The following is a 26,089-nucleotide window of genomic DNA, read 5'->3' on the forward strand; positions in this document are numbered from 1 at the left end:
CGTTCACATATCTAAGGTACAGTAAACCTGTCTTGCAGAAAAAACACGGGCTCGAACATTGAGATCTACCTATCGCGACCTCAAGATGATATAATACAAGATGTGCCCCAAGAGCGTATGAAAATAATACAAAAACACCCATTTTCAAATCGAAAGAGCCAAACACCCAAATCCAAGGCCGCCCAATGCCTACTTCGACATCCACTTAGGCGCCGCCGACTTCCGTCCCGTCCTAGTGAACTCCTTATGCGCAAAGTCCCAACCCAACACCTTCGAAGATGACCGCCACTCTTCGGGGTTCTTCTTAATCTCCTTAGCCTGCTCCTCAAAGGCCCTGCGCAGATCGGTATCGGGCTCCTCGGCCTTGTGGGGTCCATCCTGCATCTTCTTTTGCATCTTGTTCTGCCATTTTTCGCTGGCGTCCCAAGAGCTCTTCTCCCATCTGTTTGAATTAAAGACGATTTGTTAGCAATGTACTCAATACCATCAATCGCATGCCGATCATGCACAAATTCCCTGCATAGAAAGAGATCACAGGGAAATACATACGGGCTGAGATCCTTCGGCTCCTCGGGGTACACGAAAGGCTCGCGAAGTTCAACGGTCATCCGCTTCTGCGCCTGCGGCCGCCGCCATGCACCAATATTGCGTCCATCTCGCGTCATACGAGTAATAGGCTGCTGCTCGATATAGCTGCGAACACTGACAACGCCGACACCATATAAGTTCTGGAGATAATCGCGCAGATCGAGCTTGTTGAAGTTGAGGGGGACGCGGAATTGGGCATAGCGGGGAGAGAGGAAGGGTGTTCGGACGAGGGAAATGACGAATTCAGGCCTGCATTGAACAATATTGTTAGTACTGGAGTTCCGAGCTAGAGGGTGAGGCTGTAGAGCCGTAGATTTGTCGGCGTTGATTCCAGGTCTCACGGATCTGAAATTTGATGCGGTGGTTTGGGAGAGGTTCGGAAGGGATTGACGTACAGAAAGACCTGCTTGCGCTGGGAGGGCGGCACGAAGGCATTCTTCGCCGCCTTGGGGATTGCGACTGCTCGGCGCACCATTGTGAAGATATGTGGTTGTTGGTTGGTGGTGGACGGAGATCGGACTGAGTTGCCTCGAGTATCTTTTGCGGGTTTCCAGATTGCGCTAGTGGCCGCATCGCCCGCCGTACATTTCGTCCACCAACGCCAAGACTTTGAGAGCATCCAGACATCCATCAGGAAACCTACAAAGATCTTGGAGTAGCTAATAGGCTAAGAATAGGTATGTATTGGTACAGAATTTACTATGCTTCTTTTCATGAGATGTTATTCAACAGTCGGTATAGCGACCTATGTTAGGGTAACATTCAATGGGCCCACCTATTGAGCCCTGACCATTTGATCCCGAAATATACTCGAGGCGCCAAACACTCTATTCAAACAAAGGGCCTCACTTTGTAACAAAACCGGCTTCATTTAATTCGGCTAATTCTGATCTATCAATTTGCGAAATCTCAAGAAATTGACCACCTAGATAACGCCTAGTTCCTCAATCCAGGTCGGTCTTCTAGAGAAATGGGATTGCTCTAGGTATGGGACAACATCTACCCATAGGAGGAAACCCATGTTCGAACTATCGAGATTTTGGAGGTGGTACAGTATTTGGACGCCATGGCTGATACTGATGACCACGTGAATCCAATTCCCGGTATGGTGTAGCTGGGCCATTATTGCGTACCCAAGTACTTGGCCTTGCGGATAAAGGGCGAGATGAACGTACCAATGGTAACTCTGGCTGCTGCTCTGCCTTTTGCTTTCCTCGGTATTCCGTCCACTTTCGATGGAAACGTGGGATAGCAATACCAGTAACGAATCCAAAGCAGTAGAAGCCGAAAGAAACAAGGTCCACGGAAGCTGACATGTTTACTAAACAGGTTAACAGATGGCAGTATGCAACAACAAAGAGCTTATATTACAGTCTATAGTCATCATTCGTGGTCATTAAAGCGCAATTTCAGATTTCGCTCATTGCCTGGATGACTCAGAGACTTGCAATGTCTCTAGGCGGTTAGAGCTCTCATCCACGTCGGCGCTGCTTTGTCCAGCTTGTTCCTGCTCTTCATCGTCATCATCTTCCTCCTCCTCTTCAGAGCCCTCCTCGTCATCATCCTCCTCCTCATCATCGAGATCATCCCGAGCAGCACCCGCATCTCCATCTGCACCGACTTCCTTCATATAAGTCTCCAGTTCGCGGGCCATCTTTCTCGAGAATCCAGATGCCTCAACTTCCACATCCAGTCGCTTGCCAGGGTTCTTCATGAAGTTTTTCTTGGCATCAGCAAAGAACGGACCGGGCGCGTCACTGACGAAATGGAACTTCCGTTGGAAGTACCGCTTGATACAATTGACATCCCGATCAAAGTACATCTCGGCATTAACATGATCAATGGAAACCATCTGTGGGAAATCAATAATAACCGGTTCCAGCCGGACATTCTCGTCAGACTCTTCGTCCGCGTTCACGCTAGCCTTTCCCTTGCCACTGGGGTCGGCAATCTCCTTGATCAGAATATTGAACTCGTTGAAATCACCATGAATAAGACCGAATCGTGCAAATTCCAGAATAATATCCATCAACTCTGAGTACAGCGCTTCGGGGTGGGGGACCTTGGAGATCTGACGGAGTGGGAAAGCATCGATCAATTCCATGACAATAGTATGCCTGTTCTGAGCAATGGGCTCGGGGACATTGAATCCGTTCTCTCGGAGCGCCTTCATAAAAGCAAACTCCTTCATGGCTGCCAGCCGCGACATGTACATCCAGGATCCCGAGTTTCGGTGTCGGAGGTAATCGCGATTCGTCTTGACGGTTCGGAAGGAGATACGACCGAGACGGTGAATTTTGAGGATGCGCTGAGATCCGCTGCTGTGTGCGACCACGACGATATCTGATTCCTTGCCCACACCAATTTGGTTGCCGACCGAGTAGACGACTTTTTGTTTCTGGTGCGCATTCAGCGCCAAGTAGTCGAGACCGCCGTAAGTGAGTCGGTATCCATCGTCTATAATTTTTGCAAAAGATTAGTCGTCTAGAAATAGATCCGATGCGATATGAGAAGGAATGGGCGTACACTTCGCGTTCTTGACCTTTGCGATCAGGTTCGTCTTGGCCAGGTTTGAGATAGACCGATGCACACCGCTGCCTCCACGGAGACCCGAGAGCTGAGAAATGAGGGGAGTAGGAACGACTTCATGGTTACGACTTCCAGCTTCCACCTAAACATGAGGGATCATGGTTAGTAAACTGAGCAGAGAGTATCGGAGATCATGGCGGGGTGGAGGGGTTGATAAGTACTCCTTGAAGCACTCTGAAATCCTCAGAGGTGAGGTAACGAAGAGCCTTGGCGTCGAGCTTCATATTGAGATGGTCTCAAATGAATAATAATCTCTGAAATATTTCAATCGTCAAGGGAAGCGCGTTATGCTTGGACTTAGACTTGAAAGGAAGATGCGGAGATAGAAAAAAGTGATAAGCTCATAGCCCTAAGCCCTATTTCCTATCTGGGACAGATATGGGTAAGTCCAGCAGTACCCTGGGTGAACAAATCAAGAGAAGTAGACTCAACTGCCTTTAAATGTTCAACAATGATTTACAGATATTTGGTCAAACTACATGGAGCATCACAATTATCGGGGTTTCATGTAAGATTCATCTTTTAATTTCAAGATAAAAAGCACGAGCCCCCAATGATCGAAAAGACGAAAAGATGTAGTAGTCTACAAGAGTTCCTAGTGGACGCAACCTGTCCCAGCCGGCCGTTATACCGATAAAACCAAATGCAAGGGAGGCAAAATATTCCATGCTATTCCTCAGTCGTTCTGAATACATTAGATCCGACGATAACCCGCCTATACTGGACCCGCTGGTGGCGGGGAATGGAGGTAGATCGGGAAACATCTCATTTAGTTTATTCGGGGGCTTCCCAATCGGGGTTCTGAATGTCTAGTTAGTATAATGATCAAATTTTTCAAGATGGTCAGTGACTTACCTTGCGCAGAATGACCAGACCCTCAAGGGTGCTGCTGAGAGGAAGATATTGTTCGTCCTCCAGCTCAGCTCTCTCACCGTAAGACAGGAGCACTGGTGTGCTCTGGGTTTGCCAGCCAGTGATAGTCTTGGGACGACCAGCCTGTCCGACAACATCCACGGCCTGACCCACCCGAACGTTAACGGTAACAGGTTGCAGGTCCTCGTCCAAGGTGACGAGGAAGCGAGGGAACATGGCGGTGATGAGGAAGTAGAGCAGGTAGTGGTGTTCGGCCAGGATGAATTGCTTAGCGTCAATCAAAGACACTAGAACAGTGAGCAGACCGGCGGCCGATACCCGTGAGAGAACTTGTCGGTCGGTGTGGAAGGGGTTGAGGGTCATGGTACCCTTGCCCATGTGCAGGAGACCTTGGGCGATGCGGACCATGAACAAGGAGTTCTGGTCACGGTGGTAGTAACTAGCCAATTGCCGCAGAAGCTGAGCCAGGCGGGCATTATTGGTACCGGCGCCGCAAAGACCCATGGCGAAAATGGCGTTGATGGCAACCTCATTGTCATTGTCGTGACTGTACCGAGACAAAGTATCGTAAACCTTCATCTGGGGGTTGCTAGGGCTGATGAGACCCATGGCAAGAGGGACGGCCCGACGAATGTTGCTGGAGCCGTAGTGCATGAGATGGCCGAACTGGCGGAGAATCATATCCTGACCGACATCCTCACCCATGGCAATGAGGGAGAGACCCAAAACGGCGTATGACTGAACAAGCTCGTCGCCCTTGTTCTCCTCCTTCTCTTCGATGATGTCATTGCAAATGTGCAAGAGCTCCTGGAGCTTGAGAACGGTGCCTGTACCGGCCCAGGCGCAAACAGAGGCAAGGACAGAAGTGGGCTTGGCCATGGGGTGGTCGACAGCCTTCAGGATGTCGAGGATGACATCGACTTCCTCTTGACGGCCGAAGTAGAGCAGTGCCAGACCCAGAGCCATGAAGCGGGTCCACTTGTCCTTCAGCTGCTTTTGACGCTCCTCATCCATTAACGTCGTGGCAATGGCCTCGCTAACCTGGTGATTTGATGATCCAACGAAAATGAGACCCAGCGAAACTGCGGCCATCGCAGAAAGCTGCATGTCCAGCGAAGCATCTTCCACAATTGGTAGCAGGATCTCCAGGAGCTCTTCCTTGTTGGAACCGGCATATGCTAGACCAAGACCCATAATGGAAGCGACACGCATTGGTACGTTCTTGGCCTCAAGGTTGTCTGGATCACTCAAGAGGGCAAGAGCAGGATCGGAGTCGAGACGAACACCCGAGTTCAAGATACCGATAGCGAGAAGCGCACCGGCTTTAACTTGGTCCTCCTGGGCATATGTGAACTTGTCGATCTTATCGAGTCCATCCTCAACGTCCCGGTGCAGCAACATACCCAAGGACGCAGTCGTCGAGAGCATACCGTCGTCCTTGGTCTTCCACACCCACGGCCCCTTCTCTCCCTCAACAAGCATCATCTTATCATTACCGAAACCGGCGTTGACGAACGAGTTGACGAAGGCACTAGCCAAGTTGTGTCGTGCCGAATCAAGGTTGGTGAGACCAGCACCACGGCTGTTCTCCAAATGTGTCTTGTAAATATCTTCGGGCATCTTGGGGTCCAAGATGTTGAGCTCCTTTCCGAGGGACTTGAAGTGCTTCGGGATAGAGGTGTTGTTCAGGCAGTCGTTGAGAGCCTCGTCTTCCTCATCCTCGGCAGGCAAGTCAAGCCAGATCTGCTGCCGTGAGACCAGGAATGCCATCTGCTTCTTAAGAGCTTTATCCTCAGTAGCATTGATGTCGCTCTTAATGAGGTCGATGTCGTTCAGTCGGATAGCAAGCACGATGGCTTGGGAGAGTTTGTTGTAGCGAACATAAATCTCGTGGGCGGTGCGGAGGAACTGCTGGTCTTCGGGATAGGTCAGGAGATTGACCATGCTGACCATATACAAGCAGACACGAGAGTATGTGTTCTCGTCCACGAATCGTGGAATCTCTTCGATGATTTCCATCTCGCTCAGCAGGTCAACAGCATCGGCCTCGGCGTTGTGAGTCAGGAAGTAGGGGACCAGCGAGAGTACAAGGTCCAACAGATCCTGTGTTTCCTTCTCCGCGTTCAATCGGTTCTGATATTCTTGCCCGATCTCAAGCGCCAAGTGTCGGATATATTCGTGACCCCATGAGCCAAGGTCTTCCGACTTGGCCAACAGGCGGTACTTGAGTGTCTCTAGCTTCTCCTCGTCACCGTAAGTCATACCGAGCACAGAGAGCATATCGGCCAGCGAGTCCTATAACGAGAAGAGGAGATGTTAGCTCTGATAGCTCATAAATCTGACCAAGATTGCCCAAGCCTACCTTGACAGGGCCCGCTGCCCACTTCTCGTACAGCTCTGTAAGCTCGTCATAATGCGGTCGGAGGAATTTGAGAGGCTTGGGAACGGCGGTCATGGAGGATGTTGAGGTTTTGATGAAGTTCTTGATGGCGTCCAAAGCAGGTGCGTAAAGGGAGGTGTCCGGCTCCTATTGCGAACAGTTGTTAGCACTAACGTCCATCGAGAGCATCACGCTGGGGCATACGATTCATCATACCTTTAGCCGCTCAACAAGCATCTCAAGCTCATCTTTCAGTTGTTGATCCTCCTCGCTAAGCTCATCTTGAATACAATCAGCATTTGATCCAAATACCAAGGACGAGCCGCAGATGCCACAGGCTCTGTGCTCCGAATCCCGGTGCAACGTGCTCAACACAACCTACCTTCCTGAGGCTCCTCATCCTTCTTCTTGCCCTCGGCAGGGGCCTTCTCATCCTTCTGCGGCTTCTTGCCGTTCAACTCGCGAACATCATCAACTTTGCCCTTGCCCTTGTCGGCGGAGGTTGGCCGATCGCCCTCGTTCGCCATCTCTGACGGTATCTGGCGAACAGGTCGGTGTGGAATCGGAGGCGTGTAGCAAAGTTTCAAGGGTGAAAAAGCGAGGTTTGCAGCGACTCAATGAGAGAAAGGGATAGAGTCTTGCAGATGGCGGGTGATGCGGTGGATTGTAAGCTGGTTGATGGAAGCGCAGAGAGCTCGGGCTGGTGCAGCTCCCGGATTATGTAATTACGCCAAGCCCTCGTCATTGTTTTGTCTGGATGGGGTGTCCGCTGACCAACGTCGCAGCATGATAATTAACTAGTAATTAACTAGTAAATACCTCGCCCTGGACAAACGAAATTTAAGGATTCTACAGGCATTGGTACTTCAAACTAAGGATAGTCTTGATGGACATCATCAACAGCTGATGTCACAATTCGTATCTCTACATTATGACAACAAATTGCAAGATTGAAAGATACTACGTCCACAGATCATTCTTTTCGACAGAATAGATACGCAGAGGGATCCTCAACCAAGTCATCTTGTGAGCAACCTCCGTATCGAACCCGGAAGTTCTTAGCATATTCCACGGTCCGCTGCTGAAGCATTTCCTCTGTCAACCGCTCTGCATCATAAGATACCAATGGAATCCGCCCAAGGAACGAATGCCCCAGCTCAAATGTGTCAAGTAGAGGCATGATGGTATGCGCACGGGCAACTGGCTTCTCTGCCAACAGCTCCTCAATACTGTCGGACTGTTTGAGGCCTGGCTCATGAGCGAATTCCTCTGGAGGATGATAGAGATCTGTATGTACGGTGGCCAAAGGTGAGGCCGTCCGCCCTGGAAACGATGGATAGATCATATAGTATCCTTTGGCTCTCATCATCTCAAGTAAATATTCCATAAAAGCTGGATATTTAGTAGAAATGAGCTTGTCCTGGGAGGGAATATTGATCACTGCCTCCGAGACGGCCAAACGACTGGAAACGAACGTGTGGAATTCGGCCCATTTGTCTCCAAAGTATAGTGCCGCATTGCTGTTTGGCGCTTGCCAGAGGAAAGACGGAATGTGTTTTTGCTTGGTGTTTTGAGTCTGATCCGAAGACTGCGGTACTGGTGGAGCGAAAGCCTCACTCTGGGAGGTAGGCTTCGCAGATGGCAGGTCTAGAGAAATTCCCAAGAGCTCGGATCCCTCCTGCTGCGCACGAGCAGACTGCTTGTAAAATAGAATACTGTACTTGAGGTAGTGGTAGAATGACGGCGCCAGCTCCGTCTGGGGAGACAACATGAGTAAGTGCGACAGTTTCGGGTTTAACGGGTAGAAGCTTTCCACGGTGCGAAGAGAAGACTCGACCGGGCCCATGTAATGGGGCTGAATGCGTCGCCGCAAGGTGATGCGCCCTTTCAGTTGAGACAAGCCATTCAAACTTTGCAAGCTACCCAGTAAATTTGCGTCGACCCAGGGAGGTAGCTCGATAGTCAAGCTGGGCTTCGTACCCAGATAATCGGCGCCATCCAATGATCGAATTAGTCGAATGAGGGAGCTTGAGTATTCGGATGCATGGACCACCATGTCGACGCGGACATCGTTCCAGACTGGTGGAGAGTCAGTATTTCAAATCATCTTTAACGGTTGCGAGATCGAGAGACTTGCCTTGAAGGGCGGTGCTATCAATGTGCGCCATCCACATAAGATTGATCGAGGGAGCAGGAAGCACAATATGAGGAGTACCCGACGCCCTTTTATGTCCTTCAACCCCATTCCAGAAGAAGGGTTCTTCCCAGTTCAGACCCTGCGTGATTATGACCTCTGGGCCGATGAACGCCTGAAGGACCTCAAAACCACCTGCAACCGACTGCTCCAGGCGGGCAGGAGTAGATTCGGATGCGCGGTCCGGTCGGCTATCTGTTTTAAGGCATCAATATCTATGATATCCAGGGTTTTTGATCAGAAATAGAAATCGTACCATGCCAAGTTATTGGGCATTCGGGGTCGCGGATCCCGTTCACTTGTTTAATGCCCTCAATGGACACGTCCTCTTTCCCCATCAAGACAAAATGCACATGATTGAGCCGCTTCACAGCCATTCCACAGGCCAAGGGCAGCATATCTGAAACACTATGAAGGCTTGCTGCAGCAAACATCACCGCCTCGCTAGCCAGTGTTGCCGGGCGTTGTTTGCGAGGGAGCGACTGGGCCAACTCGTAGAAATGGATCTTCCCATCGTATAGGGGCTGCTCATCGGATTCCTTATGGTTTATCTCTGCCTTTGGTGGAACCTGAACCTTTGGCGCTGTAGGAGACTGCACCGATCCTGGAGGCGGCCTAGGATTTTGGTGTTTAAGCGCCGCGATCTTGGGATTGTATCGTTCTGCGGCGGGAGTCAAGCCCGTGGGCATGTGCTTGAAAAACTCGTACACAAGGAAAAGAGCAATGAGCACTACTATTACCCGCCGGAGACGAGGTATACTTGAGCGTCGAAGGGGGCGAAAGCGCGTTTGATCGGAAACTCGGTGATCATCGTCCTTCTTGCCACGCTCCTCATCGGTCCGCAAGGACATCTTTGTAGGCGCCATAGTGTGTAGACACAGGCGCCGTAGTATCCCGACGCCTTGACTGTAGCATTGAAATAAGAATAATGCTCAGTTCAACTGCTTGAGTTGCGGCCAGCGTGAGCAGGTCGGTAACTTGAGGAGATTCAATTAAGCTAAAGGAGAGTCTCCACCAACAATGATACCCGCAGCGCTTATCGCCTTTATCGCCTCGTCAGAGCTCGCGTTTCTTCTCCACGCCACGAGTCGAACACGCGACGCACCATCTACCTCACCATGGCGGGCGAGATGGATGTTGATGTCCCTGAGCAGCGGGGCGAAAAGCGCCCAGTGGAGGAGACAGACGTGTCTGGGCCCCCGAAACCGAAGCGAATCAAGGTAGGACTCCTGATTGCCAGGCTGCCAACAATACATGCGATCATCCTTAAGCTAACTGAGCTCTGAAGGCTCTAGATCCCGACGTTGTCAATAAAATCGCTGCTGGAGAAATCATTGTTGCGCCCATGCATGCACTGAAGGAGTTGATTGAAAATGCCGTGGATGCGGGATCAACGTCGATCGAGGTTCTTGTCAAGGATGGTGGGCTGAAGCTACTACAAATTACGGACAATGGACACGGCATTGACGTGGGTTGACCAAGCCTCGGTACACCGAATAGACCAAGGAGATTCAGAATGCTGACGTACTTTAGCGCGAGGATCTTCCTATTCTCTGCGAACGATTCACGACGTCCAAACTCAAGGAATTCGAGGACCTCACTTCTATCGGGACATACGGTTTCCGCGGCGAAGCATTGGCAAGCATCAGTCATATTGCCCACTTGACGGTTACAACGAAGACGGCTGGATCGAGCTGTGCCTGGAGAGCACATTACGGTGATGGGAAGCTGGTCCCGGCCAAGCCAGGCCAACCTGCTGCCCCGAAAGCTACAGCTGGACGAGGAGGCACGCAAATAACCGTGAGTGTTGGCTTAGCTAGTCGAGGGGAACCAATGGATCTGACGAAGATACTAGGTTGAGGATCTTTTCTACAACGTCCCTACTCGCCGTCGCGCCTTTCGCTCAGCGAGTGAAGAGTATGCCAAGATCCTCGACGTGGTAGGCAGATATGCGGTACATTGTGCCGGAGTCGCTTTCTCGTGTCGCAAGCATGGCGACTCGGGGGTCAGCGTCTCGACTCCGTCGGCTGCGAATACTATTGATCGGATTCGCCAAATTCACGGTAGTGCGGTTGCCAACGAGTTGGTCGAGTACAAGGTTTCTAATGATAAACTTGGCTTCCGTGCCTCGGGTCTTGCTACGAACGCCAACTACCACGTTAAGAAAACTACTATTCTTCTTTTCATCAACCACAGAGCGGTCGAATCGACGGCCATCAAACGAGCCATGGAACAGACATACTCTGCCTTCTTGCCTAAAGGCGGTCATCCTTTCGTGTATCTCGACCTAGAGATTGAGCCCAACCGTGTCGATGTCAATGTCCACCCGACGAAGAGGGAGGTTAATTTCCTAAATGAGGATGAGATCATCGAGATGGTCTGTGACGAAATTAGATCCAAGCTAGCTCAAGTCGACTCGAGCCGCACCTTCCTCACACAAAGTCTTCTACCTGGCGTGCAGACCATCGAAACACTTCAACAGTTACCCAAAGATGACGCCACGGAAGGAAATGCAGGAGCTACCCCCAAGACCCCTGCACCAACCAAGCGCCCATATGAAAACAATCTGGTCCGAACGGACTCTAAAATCCGCAAAATCACCTCTATGCTCACTCCAGCTCCTATCCCATCACCTTCTGGCCCGGGGGTATCCACCGAACCCGGCATCCCCCAACCACCCATTCAAGACGACGGACTCCAGTACGAGATCACAGATCGTCAACCACTCCGCATCGCCTTAACATCCGTCAAAAATCTCCGCAGCGCCGTGCGCGCCACCATGCACAACACCTTAACCGAAATGTTCGCATCGCACACATACGTCGGCCTCGTGGACGAGCGAAGACGTCTCGTAGCCATCCAATCCGGCGTGAAACTCTACCTAGTAGACTACGGGCTCACATGCAACGAATTCTTCTACCAAGTCGGACTAACAGACTTTGGAAACTTTGGCGAGATCAAGCTAGATCCACCTCCAAAGCTGGTCGATCTACTGCAAATCGCAGTTGACGCCGAGAAAGAGGAACAAGCGGATGGAAATAACCCCGAAGCTGCGAAGATTCTGGCTAATGCCGCCGAACTAATATCCCGTACTCTGGTCGAGCGACGGGAGATGCTTGACGAGTACTTTTCAATGAAGGTCAGTGAAGAAGGGGAGTTGCTTACACTCCCGCTGCTATTGAAAGGCTACGTTCCGTCTCTAGCGAAGCTACCGCGCTTCCTACTCCGTCTAGGTCCGTACGTGGACTGGACCGGTGAGGAGGAGTGCTTCCGCACGTTCCTGCGTGAGCTGGCTGCTTTCTATACACCGGAGCAACTCCCTGTGCTTCCGTCACCGCCATCAAATGATCATCCGGCCCATTTGAACGACGAGACGGGGCAAGAAGTGCCCCAAACCAATGAAGACAGCACAGTGGCAGGGAACGAAGACCCATTGATCCAGGCACGCCGGACACAGATGATGCGAATGTTGGAGTATGCTGTATTCCCTGCCATTCGCTCTCGACTGGTCGCCACATCACGGATGCTCAAGGGAGTTGTCGAGGTTGCCGATCTGAAGGGTCTTTACAGAGTTTTTGAGCGATGTTGAACATCCCAAACAAACCTGTTACGAACCATAGACTTATCAGTTTACAAATACAAGATGAGATACAACTCGAGAAGAAGACCAAGTTAAACTCCAAACCCCTGGATAGAATTCAAAATAAGATAGATCCCGTAGTCACGGTCATCGACCATACCTGTCCTGTCCCGTACTCAATAACACATATGATCCTAATCCAGTACAAGAGATAACAAAATGAGAAGGTGTCAACAAAATGCGGTGTCGCTATGGCACAGAGTTCTAAATGGACCATAAAATTCGCCCACAAACCCCATGTCAATATGGATGATCGCCCGAAATTCTGAGTCTTGACAAGCTGAAGTGAAATGAAGAACAAACAGAATCCACAAGTCAAAGCCGGAAAGGTGTAATGGCGATGAATCGAAAGAATCCCAGAAGAAATGAAGAGGTAAAAAGGGCGGGTGACCCCGACATGTTGGAAATGAAAATTGCCATGGTGGAACATGATGATGATAGTCATGGCGAGAAAGGGTCAAAGTAAAGAATAGCGTGCACTCGTCAATCCATGTTGTTGTTGTAGTTGGGATCCTCCCTGTCATCTCATCCGATAAATATGACCCGTAACGCCCAGCGCCAAAACTCAAGTACGAATCAATCAACAAGTCATCCGTCATTCAGAAAGTCGTGTTTCAAATCATTCAAACATCAAAAAGGAGAAAAATTCCCACATGGCCAGTCAGGAATCGAAAGGTAAAGGTATGATGGAAATCTGCCATGCATAGCGTGAAGGCGAGAATCGCCACGGTAAACGAGAAACGGATAAAGTATACCGAGACCGAGCACATCGAGTAAGAGCTTGTCGTAGTGTATGCAAGACTCCAAGGGAGAAAGGAGAAGGTAGGAGGGTAGTGTTGGTGCCGTCTATTAGGTTCTCGAGTACGGCTTGTTGAGGAGGGCAATCTCACGCGAGACAGTTGCCCATTCCAACTCTCGTTTTGAGGGGATGCCGCGCTTTTGCTTTTGCAGCTGTTCCCACTGCAGAAGCTCGTAGCTGGTTTCTGTCAGCGATGACGAAGTGAAGGGAGGGGTGGGTGGACTTACACAAATCGAAGGTGAGGCTGAATGATTACGTTTAAACGTCTAGCCCGGACAAAGCAACTAAGTGGAAGGTCAGACGGTGGAGACTTTTAACAAAGAGGGGCAGGGGAAAACATACTAAGCACGAGGGAAAGACAGCCCTTGCGAGGCCATCACCTCCGCGATGCAGATACTGGCGGATCTGGATACACCCACGCGACAGTGAACCAAGGTCGCAGTTCCGTCGCTCTTTCCTTTGCCTGACACACTGTCAGTACTAAACCCAAAGCAAACGACCTGGACAGGCCAGGGCCCAGCCTGTCCAGAGAACCATGTCAACTTACCAATAAACTCCAGGCACCGATCTATCTCCTCTGACAACGGGTCGATGCCGTTATCCTGCACATTATGAATGAACATCAAGTTGTCAGTACCCCACTTGGAGCGTTCCTCAAGGCTCCAGTTAACAGCCTCGCCGATACTCAAAACACGTCGGATGCCGAGCTCCCGCAGCAAGTCCGGGTTATTCGCATGGTTGAGATTTCCCAGATACAGGTACGGCAGGATCCGGCTGGGGAGGGATCCGTCCATCTTCAAGAACCAGTCAGGATCCCAAATACACGAGGTGTCGATGGACCGCGAGGCAGGACTTTCCTGCAGCAGGCGCGGCTGAATGTGACTCAGAAATGCGACATCGGTTGGGTATGTAAAGAAGTTGCGCTTTTTGTTACAATGAAGCTGGAGCCAAGCCTCCGGTGCAGGAACTCCCTCGGCAAACATGTAATATGCGACAGCAAGCAGCGAGCTCTCAGTGTATCCATCAGCACAGTGGATCAACACTCGGCGGGGTTTCTTGCCAGCGTGAGTCATGGCGACATCGCCTTCGCGATCAGCCACCTCGGCGGGCTGTTCTGGGTTCGCCAGATAATAGATCCAGCGGATCGTGTTTACGATATCCTCCACTTCGCGGGTATTGCCCGAGGGAAGAACAATCGAACCTGATGAGGGGAACTCCATACGCTGGGTGCCACCTTCCAGCTGCTTGTCCATCATGCCCAAGAAACGAGGGCCTGGAATATTGGCCAGATCGCTGGCCTCAATCAGAAGATCGTAGGTCTTCTCCTTCGGCGGCTGACATGTGCCAGGCCTCAGTATGTACTCTGGAGTGGGTCCGAGGAAGACATTGGCAGATATCTCTGATGCTCGGGACATGCTGCACATTTCAAGACGCTCCCATTGGACTGACAACTAGTAAGCATGGGACTTCCGAGCTCGTATTGTGAAAGTTTAACTTACAAAAGTCCATGACTTGGCCTGTACTATGGCCGTTAGAGTCGATGGCCACCATGCTGGGGCATTTCTTTTCAAAGTCGGCAAAGCTACCTGTACCGGATGTGAGTTGAGTGAACCTTGCCCAATACAGAGACAGAGCGACTTACTCGTTAAGACAAAGGTGTTGTATGCTGGGCGCTCCTGGGCGGGGTCATTCTTCAATCTCCAGGCCTGCTGGGCTGTGACAAAATCCTCCGCCAGCGCAAGCAACTCGGATCTACTCGCTCCATCTTCGGCATAGACAACAATATCTGACATGGCAGCCAATTTGGCTGTCTGGATATGGAAGTTCCGAACCGAGAATCCCTCTGGTGGATCGGACATCAAGAAACGTGCCGATGGAGTGATCACTTCCTGGGCAGTCACAGCACCCTTGATGCGCGCCTTAGTCAGGTCACCGCCAAGCTTGACCACAGTGATGCCGCGCCAGCATTTCGGCGCTCGGCGCGCGGAGCGTTTGCGACTGGAAAAGAAGCCCAACTGCAGGTGGTTATCTGGATGCAGACCATGCAGCCAGGGGAACATTTGCGATGGATCTGGTAGGGGCTGCGCCGCCTGATGATTGAGCGCGGCGGCCAGTGTCTCGCCATCGAGGGCATATACCGTTGGTGACGGCAGGCGTGAGAGACGCACAAAGCCCTCTGGAGGGTACAAAAGAGAGGATGTCTGTTCATTGGTCATTCGGAGTCCCAGTGACTCCTGGGAGGCCGATTCCGATGGTGAGGGCCCAGTTGGGCAGACGGGAAGATGCTTGTTCGGGATTGGGCTAGTTCGGCGGGGGATGGCGAGTGCTGTGGGAATGGGTGAAGGCGGCGGAGTCGAATGCTGCAGCGCATGCTGCTGTTGAACCACGACAGTCGCCATGATGGGAAGGGGCGGGCCGAAGGCGCAGAGTGGGTAATCGCAAGTGGACGGAGGGTCTTATTGTATGAGGGTTCGGCAGCCAGAGATCAGGCGAATCGCCGATCACATCATTTGTGAGTGTTGGGTACTAATGGGTGAACGAGTGGGAGAGATAAGGCTCTCAGTTGAGTCGCAAGAAGCGGGCTTGGTTCTGCGATGGGGTCTTATTAGAGACAACCCAGGAGTATCGCCAGATCGGGATTTCGAAGAAGAGGAGAGCCGAGGGATTGTGTGAGAATGTGAAGGTGTGAAGGGGGCCGGCCAATACAGTGCACAGTCATACGACGTGAGAGATAAGGGCACCAGCAAGGGGCCAGGAATGAGTCGGAGGGACAGAACAACGAGGGTGGGGGAAATGGGAACAATGACTATAGGGAGGAAGAGACCACTGACATAGATTTTGATGGAATTTGTAGCAAGAGAGTAAAGTGAGAGCAGGAAGAAGAGGGGAGGATAGCAAGATGGGTGGTAAAGTGGAAGTGGAAGTGGACGTGTGTTGAGGTACAACGGATACCCCAGCGGGATGTACCTCCAAAGTTCCACAATGAACTCAAGTTAAGAGAGGGTAATTACCCTGGATGGTATTACACACTTTAATACTTTACGTACTAATCTAGTATCTAGAGTCATGTCCAATCACTTCAGGATCTGATAGATAGATTAGTTTCACTATGAGGAGAGCCTCGTATCAATTGATTATCTTCTCCTCTCTGATTATCATCATCATCATCATCACTTATCATCGTCGTCATCGTCTCCCCCGGGTCCCGCCCATGGCTGGCTCCATTCAGAGGTCCCCACTCCTCTCCACACCATAAACTCGACTAACTCGACCGGATGATTACCTACAGTAGCACTCAGTCACTAAGGTTGCAGGAGTAGCTATTGTAGCTAGAATACTTATTGAAGTACTAAGAATATCAATGCTCACGGTCCAGAGGATTGTTGGACAATGGCGCAGTCCCTGACTAGATCGATCGGGACCATCACCAATAGTACCGTATACCAGCTACTAAGTACATACTTCCAAATACTCCAGACTCTCCACTCCATAAGGTTATGCACCCTTCAAATTCTTTGTGGGACTCCTAACCAAAAGTACTTCTTCTTCCCCCCTCCAATTGTCCATGTACCACCCCTTGCTTGGCCAATCATCCCAAGCCAACCATCTCCCCTCCCTTTTCCGATGACGCTGAGATTGCTAACTTCCGGCCTTTCCCCTCCTCCCCCGATCCAGTCCCTATCTTTCCCCCCCCTCCTTCGTTCGAGGCCCAGCTGGTCGCGTCTGTGCGTCCGGGGCCACTACTCCAGCCTGCCTCCACTTTTCCTTCTCTCCTCTTCTTCTTGTCGACTCGTGGCGCCAACAAAGGAAAGAGTCCCCCGCACATAACTAGCCCCGCGCTAGTTCTGCTACTGGCGCTGGTTCCATTACAAGTCCCGGGCACTACATCGTTGACCAAGATCCACCCTCCTTGGAAATCTCACGCCTCGGGCATGCCTACATAACTGTACAGGATGTACGTACCCTCTGACACTACCACCACTCTCGATGGCGGACATGCTTTCCCCCCGAGACCCGTGGATGGACGCTGAAACTCAATTTGCGCGCGTGCTCTCTGATTCACCGGACAACAACGGCGATAACGATATGATATCTGGATAGTGAACAGTTGGTTACTGATATGGTTTGGATTTGGGTGGATACGTATTTCGACCAGCGAGTTATGCTTCCTGCGACCGGGGAAATGGAGTACTACTTCCCGGCGTTACGACATAACATGACCATCGAGGCAAAAAAAAAACTCTCCTCTCAACTCAACTCATTCCAACTCACCACTAGGATCCAGACCGGTTTCAAGATGGCCCAAGGAGCTGGGGCTCTCACCCCGGATCGCCAATGCGATCCACTCTACCCCAAGTGGGGGTCGTGATATGCGTGGAATTATTTCAACGTCTTGTCTGTCTTGCGACCGGGGCGTTTGGAAGACAGTCTCGAAGGCTACGAGAGCGTGCAGTAGAATATGATGCGAAATTCATGTCATGAAGGTATTCACATTAAGATCTCCTATTTCTAACTGAGACAAGGTATGTCTGAAGCTGGTAGCAGCCCAAAGTAGCTCCAACAGCTGTTGTCCCAAGTGGCACTGCAGGAAGGGGGGCTTATCGGGCCAACCTTGAGCCAGAAACACTATTTACCTTGTACCACGCCTGTTCAAGGCTACAAGGCTACCATATCGTAATAATGTCCTATAGTTGAATCCTTCCATCCGTATTTCCCTTCTTTCTGTAGCGCTTACTATCCCAACCACACTTCAGCTGACCCGTCAAGCCCTGCCAAGCCCATCATTCCCACTGTCCTTCCCTCCTTCGTCCCCATCATCCAAACCAATGTTTTCCCAAAACGTGTCAAACATCATACTTATTGGTCAACTCATTACAACCCCTGCGCCATCACAAACAAAAAGCGGGCCCTGCCCGGTTGAGACTTTACAACAACCTGGCAACCCCGCCACCGATCCTCGGTTATAGTGCGGCAAGCATGTCATATACGTAGTCGATCCCGGTGATCCGTATCGCGTTTGCTCACATATAGCGAACAGGATATTGAGCCGTTTGCCGTCTCGGACTGGGCGAAGGATGCTGGTCACATCATCCGGGAATGACCCGTCCAGTCTCAGTCTGCTATTGCATCTTGGACTTGTCAACTGATCAACAGTGTTTTCTTTGTCTCGAGGTAAGTGGCAAGGGTCGGTGAGTACTCAATTCGGAATTGGATAGAATCTATGAGTATCAAACTCAGGCAACGTATAAACTAACAGTACTGTAACCAACACGCGAGTGGCAACTAATGCCCATCCTCCCTTACCGGGATCATGTATCCGGGAAGACTCAGACTGATGATCTCTTTTACTACAGTGAAGTTCTTGCGCATCTTGCGGGCCGCTGGGTGGTTGCTTCGCCGAGATCAATCCAGGAACTGGCAGCGACCTGCATGAACATCGTCAAGGAGAATGCCCAAGACCTTTACTTTGACTCGCAAAGTTCTGGCGTTCCTGCTACGGTTCCGAATCCACTTGTCTGCCCCGAGAAAACATAGAACAGGAGCGCTATATTATCATAGCCAATCAGCCTGAAGCTTCGAAAGATGGCAACACGTCGCCGAAGTCATAGGTTGGCGAAAACGGGCCATACAGCAGCTACCCGGATCACGCGACACACATACCGGGCAAACACCCGGGTATCTAACAACGCTTTGCTGGTCACTGTCGACTGTCTAGGCGATATGGCTGGCGAGTCATGATCTAGGGGCAATAACAACGCTATCAACTCACGTGGTACTTATATTAATTAGCCAATACCCCGGGGGACTTCGATGATTTTCATGGTTCCTTCTTCTTTGGTATCAGGATTTTTGTCACCTGGGACCACGGAGCGAGCCAAAGTCCAGTCCACCCACTTCCAACCTGTCCGTCTTGCCAATCATATTTAACGGCGAGTCCCAAGATTCACCAATCGACATGGAAACATCCCAGCCTTGCTTCTCATTGGCAGTGCAAAGAGACAAGTCATATGAGACGACGTTGGCATTGAATTTGTCCCCGCAAGTCCGCATACCAGGATAGCTACTGAAACAACCTAAGCGAGACGTCAGCGGCGCCGTACCTGAAACATGACTGGGGAAGTTGAGTACAAATATGACAGGTATTATCACTGGTGTAACCAACAGTTGGAGAGGAGGTGTATTGGCGTACCTGCTGTAGTAGTGTGGAAAGAGATGGCCTTCTTCGTGTCCTTTCATGGATGTGATAGTATGGCATATCTGGGTGGAGAAATCACGCAAGAGATACCACGCGATGTTATGAAGTTCTAGAATTTTTTCTTAGGATAGCTTAAAGATATCAAGTCGTAGAAGGTGAATACATCTGTTCTATCATAGGTGCCATGACTTCCGAGTGGGCAATTGCTACCAGCGCCTAGAAGCTAAGAAGCTTGTACATGAAGCATTGACCAGTTTTGCATGAATGCTCCGTCCTAATTTCACTAACTCTAAGCGATGTATGTAGGGGTTCGCGTGGAGATAACCTCGATAGGTAAGGACGGTCCCAATCTCTAGTCTCCTCGGCGGCTTAAGTGATATACTCAGGCACGGGCCTAGCTTTCTTTTGATGGATCCTGAAACTAAACACGCGCCTGATTCCCTTACTCCCATCGATGGGTATGATTCAGTCAGAATTCCCCAGGTCAGCCTACATGGATGATACTGGATCGCTACATGGAGGAATGAATCAGTATCAGTTCGGGGCAAGTTCAACGACATGAACTTATCCCTCGCTTCTTCGTCGAGCTACTCTTTAACAATAACCAAGCATGATCTGATGCACCGCCACAAGATTCCCGTGACTCCTCAATATTTTGGGTGGGATTTGGCGATAGATCGTGCCTCGGCACTTTTGAGTGATACATTGATGGCTAGTAAGGAGTAAGTAAGAACAGTCAACAAACCTACCTTATCACTTACCATACCGTGGAAATCGTTCAGACATTTATCCGTAGCAGCACCACTCTCTCTTTCAACGAGACTGTCATTGAGATCCTAGCCACGATGATGTCGCAGACGCGCAGCTGAGGAGAAAAGGACGATAAGGGAACAGCGATAAGGAAATTGGAGGCGGTGGAGAATCAAGGTGTGGCCCAAGCGCCTCGGCCAACTCGCTTGCGACGACGAAGGTTCTTTCTTCAGACATCTTCTGCTTCTCCTTTTTGGTTTCCTCGCTGCGACAAGTCCCGAAGCTGTGTGAGCGATGATACACAGTCACCAGCGACGGGCGACCGACTCATAGCTGGCACAGCCCCCAACCTCCCGTCGCGCTATCTCCAAGCGGGGTACGATACACCCCCTCTGCGGCGCTTGCATCTAACCTCCGGTGACACCATACCTATCAGCCAAGATGGCGATGAATTTTGTGACCTTCAACCAGGACTACAGCTATTTGGCTGTCGGTGAGCATCCCAGTGGCCTCATCAAATGCGCGGAATGTGCGAGTTCCTGGCCTCTTACTGACGTCAGCCAGCCACCTCCAAAGGTTTCCGCATATTTACGACCGATCCGTTCGCCAAGAGCTATGAAACGAAAGAAGGGAATATCGCCGTGATTGAGATGCTCTTTTCCACCTCTCTAGTCGCTCTCATCCTTTCCCCGAGACGATTACAGATCACGAACACCAAGGTCCGTTCGGAGCCGGCGCATGCAAGGCACCACTCTAAGTACCATGTGGGAGAAAAGCTTGAATCAGCCTGTCTGATTAATTTCGTTTCTTGAGCAGCGTCAAAGCACGATATGTGAATTAACATTTCCGACCACGGTCCTTTCCGTGAAGTTGAATCGGAAACGCCTGGTCATCGTGCTCGAAGATCAAATCTACCTTTATGACATTCAGACAATGGGGCTATTGTCCACGATTGATACCTCGCCAAACCCGCATGGTATGCTGCCGCCGTATCTCTTGTGTCCTGTGAACATTTTTAATAATGCATACCAGCTATCTGTGCTTTGGCGCCATCGTCGGACAATTGTTACATGGCATACCCTCTGCCCCAAAAGGCCCCTGCCACCGTCAAACAACCTGCGCATGCGCCCCCGGGCACATCACACGTTTCACCTACGACTGGCGACGTCCTGATATTCGATGCGGTAAAGCTAGAAGCTATCAACGTTATCGAAGCGCATCGTTCTCCTCTGGCCTGTATCACACTCAACAGTGATGGCACGTTACTCGCAACTGCCTCGGACAAAGGCACCATCATTCGTGTTTTCTCTGTCCCAGATGGTCACAAACTATACCAATTCCGACGTGGATCCATGCCTTCCCGGATCTACAGCATGTCTTTCAACACCACATCCACCCTTCTCTGCGTCTCCTCATCCACTGAGACCATCCATCTGTTCAAGCTGACCCAGCAAGGCCCTTCCTCAGATGCATCGTCTGCCCACTCTCCAGTGGGGCGCGACTCCCACTCCGGGGCCGGCCCTTTTGGACAGCAGGACGATGATGAGTTTGGTGGCGAGAGCAATTCAGAGTTGGCAGCTAGGAAGCACAACGGCACGTTGATGGGCATAATTCGTCGGACATCTCAAAATGTTGGTGGAGCAGTTGCAGCGAGGGTGGGTGGATATCTTCCCAAGGGAGTCAGTGAGATGTGGGAACCCACACGTGACTTTGCGTGGTTCAAGCTGCCTCGGTCAAATCAGAGCGCAGGTGGAAACGGCAACACCGGTCCGCTGAGGAGTGTTGTTGCTATGAGTAGCAATACTCCTCAGGTGATGGTAGTCACCAGTGATGGAAACTTTTACGTTTTCAATATCGATTTGTCTAAAGGTGGAGAGGGGACTCTCACCAAGCAATACTCGTAAGTCTACAAAGCTATGCATCTGATTTCTTTTAGTTGTGTTGACCTTGAGTGCAGAGTCATCGATTCCAATGACAGGCTCGGATACCCTGCGGTGGACTACTGAGTACAGGCTTTTTCTCTTTTGCTTTCCAATGTGAACCTCTTCAGGGTTCCCTCGCGCAAAATATGTTTGCTTCATCTATGATGTGTCCAATACCTCATGAAAGTCTGCTGCACTCAACACTTAGAAAGTCAACCTTGGACCGAAGCAAAAGAGAGCCTTGTACTCAACGATCCATCTAAAGTGCGTTTATCCCCCGATTAGGTGCTACTGATCATCTTTCTACCTCCCGTGGACCATAAACCATCATTCATACTTGGATCGCTTCAACTCTCTGCTCTTACTCTTGTTTACTGCCACTATTCCCCTCGTTACAAGCGCTAGCGTTTCACATTCTCTTTTTTGGCGTTATCAACTATGCTTCGGATCTCGTGATATTTGGCAGTTGGCGGATCGTGTCTTTACCTGGAGGCTGGTAGCGTTACCCTGCGTGATATCTATTACCTGGAAATGAACTTGTGCCTTTTGAGCACATCGACGTGCATAAAGATCAAGGATACGTAAAGACCAAGAAGACTTACTGTCAAGCTATCAATCTCTAGACGGAGAGAGTTGCTTGTAGTCTAATAGCTGCACTGGAACGAACTGACCTCATCACCCTGAGCTCTTGAATTCATAATGAGGGGGTTCACAAGATAGCATCCCAGTAGCACCATCATCTCATCTGAGCCATCGAAACTTTTCGAGGGCTTTGCATTGAGGTCTTTAACGTAGAAAGACAGAAAGGTAGTCGTGTTGTATCATCATTAGTGAAATGAAACCGAATACTGGTATGAAGAAGCGGTAAGAAGTTTCGTAAGACTAATTGCATAGTTTTATTTAAGATGATTAATGCATAACTTTTCTGACGACGCTCAGCTGCAACCTGGTTTGGGGGCTTCCTCTGCCCTACCCCAACCCAGATCACCTGCCGTGATGGTGATGGATTCTAGGCTGAACTTTTGCACTCGTACATCTATAGATGCCCAATTTACGGAGGAGAAGCTGTTTTCATATGCATAAGCTCTCAGGGGGAGTGTCAGCTCCATGAGTGCGTTGCTACTGGTACTTTCCAGCTTAGTCTGAGACGAGATCCAATCGAGATTCCTCTGCAGATCAGGGTCTTCATTCCTCCAGGCAGCAAAACCTGAGTCAATCGAGTCCAGGTCTTTCCACACTGACTGGTCAGTGATCTTGTCGAGGTCCTATCTCACAAGTCAGTGATGGTAAGAACATGTATGTTGAAAGCAGTGTTGGTGACCGACCGATTTGAGATATTTCAAGAGGCTTTGGATCATCGCGTCCATGACTGGCTTCATCTAATCTTCAGTCTGTCCTGTGCTCTTGGCAATGTTGTAGTATATGAGTATCGCGCTGACTGTGGCGGTTTGATCATTTGTCGCCTGGATCTTGTCTTTGGTTCAAGGAACCGTCTACCGTAGAGTTTCACGATAGCTCTGTAAGTGCTATTAAATCCAGGTCAGATAATTGCTGGATAAACTTGAAGGAAGAGAAAGATTCCGTACTCTTGAAGGGCCGTTCTTCGCTTCGCCCCTTGAATGGCGGCGAATATCAGTAGGATTCCATCGAGTACGACAGAAACGACGACGAGCGCTGAACCAGCCGTCTCCACACACTCTGCGACTCACTCCGCTGTTTCGGAAATATCGACACCCGTTGCTAGTGCTCTAAAGGTTGTGATAGCGCCTCGCATCATAGCGAGACCCATTTCATCGCCTAGAAGACCGCCCCCAGTAGAGTACTACTCGTATGCCCGAGTTACGCCGATGGTGCATGAGAATATGATACCTCGCAGGAGCGCAATCCAACCACGAGTAAATAGATCCAATCCTGCAACAAGCGCTCCTGTGTCGAGGATAGTGATTATGGGCATAGCTGTAGACAGTAGTATGAGGTTAATAGCATTCTTTCATCAGCTCCGCTCGGACGAAGGGGAAAAAAAATACTAAAAATGTTCATGACTCCTCCAAGGAATCCCACTGCAATGCTCAACTCGAAAACCTTTTGGTCTCGTCAGTCCACTTCTTGTATTCGTCTATCATGTCCTGGTAATGCTTCTTTTGGTCGGGCGGCAGCATTTTCTCGAGGTCACTGAGCAGATCTTCAATCATGTTGTAATTGTGTTCTTTCAATATCTTCCTCAACTCCTCCTGTGCATGGTCTGTATTGTTGTCATTGGTACGAATGATGTCCTCTGCTCCTCCCTGTATCATGCCAATTTGAGTGGCAAGCTGCAACACTCGATCACCACGTTGTCTATTATCTAAATTCGATGCTCAGGTGTATGCTTTATGTGCAATGATTGAGGTAGCCTGACCGGGATAAAGAATGTCAGACACGGTTACTGGCTTATCCTTAGGATCGTGTTCAAAGCTTGTATTGAGGTCCAAAATTTGTATTCAGTCTGAAATTTATACTAATCTATGGCTACTTAGCTAGAAGTATGCCTGTGACGTACTACGGAATGCCATTCCGTGAGAAATAGTCGATGATTTTTATCCACCTATATTGTGGGTAGTGTTACTGATGCAACATTTGACATCACTCCCCGTCCGTACCTCACTCGTCTATATGGTGTCACCAAGGGAGTATATCCCTTGCTGGAATAGAATATTATACCATCATCGGAAATCTAATCCAATGCATGTATCACAATTTCCCGTCGATCTCACATCTCTCCTTTGCCTAATGATTTCTTCGTTGCGCTACCGAACATGTTTGATCATATTTAAACGAGAAGAGTACCAAGTATCACATCAATCTATCAGGGTCTAGTCGGTGCTATATCAATTCCCTTTGCAACAACAGTGACAGGAGCACGATGGGCAACTCAGGCAGCACAATCAGCGATCTCTTTTATCTGGACAACCCCAAGAGACGGCGACGGGCAGAAGAATTGAAGGGAGATATTCATGTACTGCAAGCAGAGTTTAGTGGTCTCAAGGCTCATAAGTCCGTCACTTGCTCTTATCTATATGGGTACTTTAATCGTCTGTCTGACTGAGGAGTCTATGTAGACAAGAAACTCTCAACAGAATTCGGCCTCAGTTAGACCAGCTCCTCCGCGATCAAGGGTTCGAAACTTCAAGTCAACTGGAAGATCGCGTGAAGCGGATCGTGAAAGGAAAATAGCTAGAAGCGTATAATCGACTGAAAGAAGGGTGTGTGGCATGTTCGCAAAACTATCAAGGTATACTTGCTGGCTAACAACTGTACTTGGTCTTTAGACTTGACCTTGGCGATATGCGTTAAGGATTATATGGGATATTATTGGATTGGTCGGTGTTGTCACTGTTGCCATCATCGGCTTGGGATATGCCTTTAGCATAGTCACAGCTAGTCAGGCTCTCGCAGCAACAAGCGCGTTGGGAGGTATCATTGGCATTGCCGCGGTTATTGTGCTGGTATTCAAAGCGGTTGAGGGTGCACTTGAACGGCAGGTGGGTCTGAGTCGCAATTGATATGTCCAATGGCTTCCTGCTATTTGCATAAACAGAAGCTGCGAGATGCAATCCACGCGCTATGGCCGAAACGCGCAGAGATGAAGCTACAGGTTGAGCTGATGAGGGCCATCACCAACTGGGTTGACGACATCGGTATGTCATAGTAACTATCATCAACATCTATTCCTCTTTTGATCCTACTGACAAAGTGATGGCAGAGACTTGGCTTCGATTCCCTGAGATCAAAGATACGAAAATGATGAATGATCTACTCGCTAAAACACTCAATGCTGACTACAATCGATGGACTTCAAAAGAAGTTGCTCGAGCTCTGAAAGATATGGATAACTCTCGAAACTCTTGGGCCAACGAAGACCCCACGAGCACCGACATCTCCATTGTGGAAGAGGTACCGACGGCGATCTTGGAGTTACTCCAGCCCCAGACATCCGGCAAGGTAGTGAAGAACTTCACCTTTCAGAAAACTTTGTCGACTGGGACTTGCCAGGCTTCAGATGATACTGGACTGTGGCAGCTACGGGCAAGCGTTCCAGATGTGACAAAACTAGATCTTGCAATGGTTCGACTGGATCTGCAAAGCTTGACAGCAAATTTGCCATCTCTAGAGCAATGG

The 26,089-nt window shown here is 50.0% G+C and overlaps 10 protein-coding genes across 10 annotated transcripts; 4 read left to right on the plus strand and 6 right to left on the minus strand.

Annotated features, from left to right (window-relative positions):
• Window positions 1–45: 45 nt before the first annotated feature.
• Window positions 46–1,089, minus strand: N7473_012355 (mitochondrial 54S ribosomal protein uL23m). Its single transcript, XM_057158294.1, has 3 exons — window positions 984–1,089; window positions 550–837; window positions 46–442 (listed from the first exon to the last, which is right to left on the minus strand). The coding sequence occupies exons 1-3, from the start codon at window positions 1,061–1,063 to the stop codon at window positions 190–192; spliced, it is 621 nt and encodes a 206-aa protein (XP_057004144.1). The 5' UTR covers window positions 1,064–1,089; the 3' UTR covers window positions 46–189.
• A 784-nt stretch (window positions 1,090–1,873) lies between these two features.
• On the minus strand, window positions 1,874–3,464 carry N7473_012356 (protein kinase RIO2). The gene is made up of 3 exons (XM_057158295.1): window positions 3,339–3,464; window positions 3,115–3,259; window positions 1,874–3,045 (listed from the first exon to the last, which is right to left on the minus strand). Exons 1-3 carry the CDS (start codon window positions 3,399–3,401, stop codon window positions 2,009–2,011), a joined length of 1,245 nt encoding a protein of 414 aa, XP_057004145.1. The 5' UTR covers window positions 3,402–3,464; the 3' UTR covers window positions 1,874–2,008.
• Window positions 3,465–3,951: 487 nt separating this feature from the next.
• On the minus strand, window positions 3,952–6,957 carry N7473_012357 (proteasome regulatory particle base subunit RPN1; the record flags this gene model as incomplete). The annotated part of the gene is made up of 5 exons (XM_057158296.1): window positions 3,952–3,978; window positions 4,033–6,345; window positions 6,413–6,577; window positions 6,647–6,711; window positions 6,813–6,957. The coding sequence occupies 5 exons, from the start codon at window positions 6,955–6,957 to the stop codon at window positions 3,952–3,954; spliced, it is 2,715 nt and encodes a 904-aa protein (XP_057004146.1).
• A 446-nt stretch (window positions 6,958–7,403) lies between these two features.
• On the minus strand, window positions 7,404–9,490 carry N7473_012358 (uncharacterized protein; the record flags this gene model as incomplete). The annotated part of the gene is made up of 3 exons (XM_057158297.1): window positions 7,404–8,509; window positions 8,568–8,819; window positions 8,881–9,490. 3 exons carry the CDS (start codon window positions 9,488–9,490, stop codon window positions 7,404–7,406), a joined length of 1,968 nt encoding a protein of 655 aa, XP_057004147.1.
• Window positions 9,491–9,742: 252 nt separating this feature from the next.
• Window positions 9,743–12,213, plus strand: N7473_012359 (mismatch repair ATPase MLH1; the record flags this gene model as incomplete). The annotated part of the gene is made up of 4 exons (XM_057158298.1): window positions 9,743–9,844; window positions 9,913–10,092; window positions 10,158–10,424; window positions 10,480–12,213. The coding sequence occupies 4 exons, from the start codon at window positions 9,743–9,745 to the stop codon at window positions 12,211–12,213; spliced, it is 2,283 nt and encodes a 760-aa protein (XP_057004148.1).
• A 900-nt stretch (window positions 12,214–13,113) lies between these two features.
• Window positions 13,114–15,462, minus strand: pps1 (tyrosine/serine/threonine protein phosphatase PPS1; the record flags this gene model as incomplete). Its single annotated transcript, XM_057158299.1, has 6 exons — window positions 13,114–13,240; window positions 13,291–13,347; window positions 13,406–13,526; window positions 13,611–14,507; window positions 14,563–14,649; window positions 14,706–15,462. 6 exons carry the CDS (start codon window positions 15,460–15,462, stop codon window positions 13,114–13,116), a joined length of 2,046 nt encoding a protein of 681 aa, XP_057004149.1.
• Window positions 15,463–18,349: 2,887 nt separating this feature from the next.
• On the plus strand, window positions 18,350–18,598 carry N7473_012361 (uncharacterized protein; the record flags this gene model as incomplete). Its single annotated transcript, XM_057158300.1, has 1 exon — window positions 18,350–18,598. One exon carries the CDS (start codon window positions 18,350–18,352, stop codon window positions 18,596–18,598), a length of 249 nt encoding a protein of 82 aa, XP_057004150.1.
• Window positions 18,599–20,450: 1,852 nt separating this feature from the next.
• Window positions 20,451–22,015, plus strand: N7473_012362 (phosphoinositide binding protein ATG18; the record flags this gene model as incomplete). Its single annotated transcript, XM_057158301.1, has 5 exons — window positions 20,451–20,502; window positions 20,574–20,728; window positions 20,826–20,985; window positions 21,042–21,909; window positions 21,967–22,015. The coding sequence occupies 5 exons, from the start codon at window positions 20,451–20,453 to the stop codon at window positions 22,013–22,015; spliced, it is 1,284 nt and encodes a 427-aa protein (XP_057004151.1).
• Window positions 22,016–24,000: 1,985 nt separating this feature from the next.
• On the minus strand, window positions 24,001–24,225 carry N7473_012363 (uncharacterized protein; the record flags this gene model as incomplete). Its single annotated transcript, XM_057158302.1, has 1 exon — window positions 24,001–24,225. One exon carries the CDS (start codon window positions 24,223–24,225, stop codon window positions 24,001–24,003), a length of 225 nt encoding a protein of 74 aa, XP_057004152.1.
• A 608-nt stretch (window positions 24,226–24,833) lies between these two features.
• On the plus strand, window positions 24,834–26,015 carry N7473_012364 (uncharacterized protein; the record flags this gene model as incomplete). The annotated part of the gene is made up of 5 exons (XM_057158303.1): window positions 24,834–24,964; window positions 25,266–25,452; window positions 25,509–25,608; window positions 25,674–25,912; window positions 25,971–26,015. The coding sequence occupies 5 exons, from the start codon at window positions 24,834–24,836 to the stop codon at window positions 26,013–26,015; spliced, it is 702 nt and encodes a 233-aa protein (XP_057004153.1).
• Window positions 26,016–26,089: the final 74 nt, after the last annotated feature.

Source organism: Penicillium subrubescens (assembly GCF_028828155.1).
Source record: "Penicillium subrubescens strain IBT 31985 chromosome Unknown utg000010l_segment0_segment0, whole genome shotgun sequence".
NCBI lineage: Eukaryota > Fungi > Ascomycota > Eurotiomycetes > Eurotiales > Aspergillaceae > Penicillium > Penicillium subrubescens.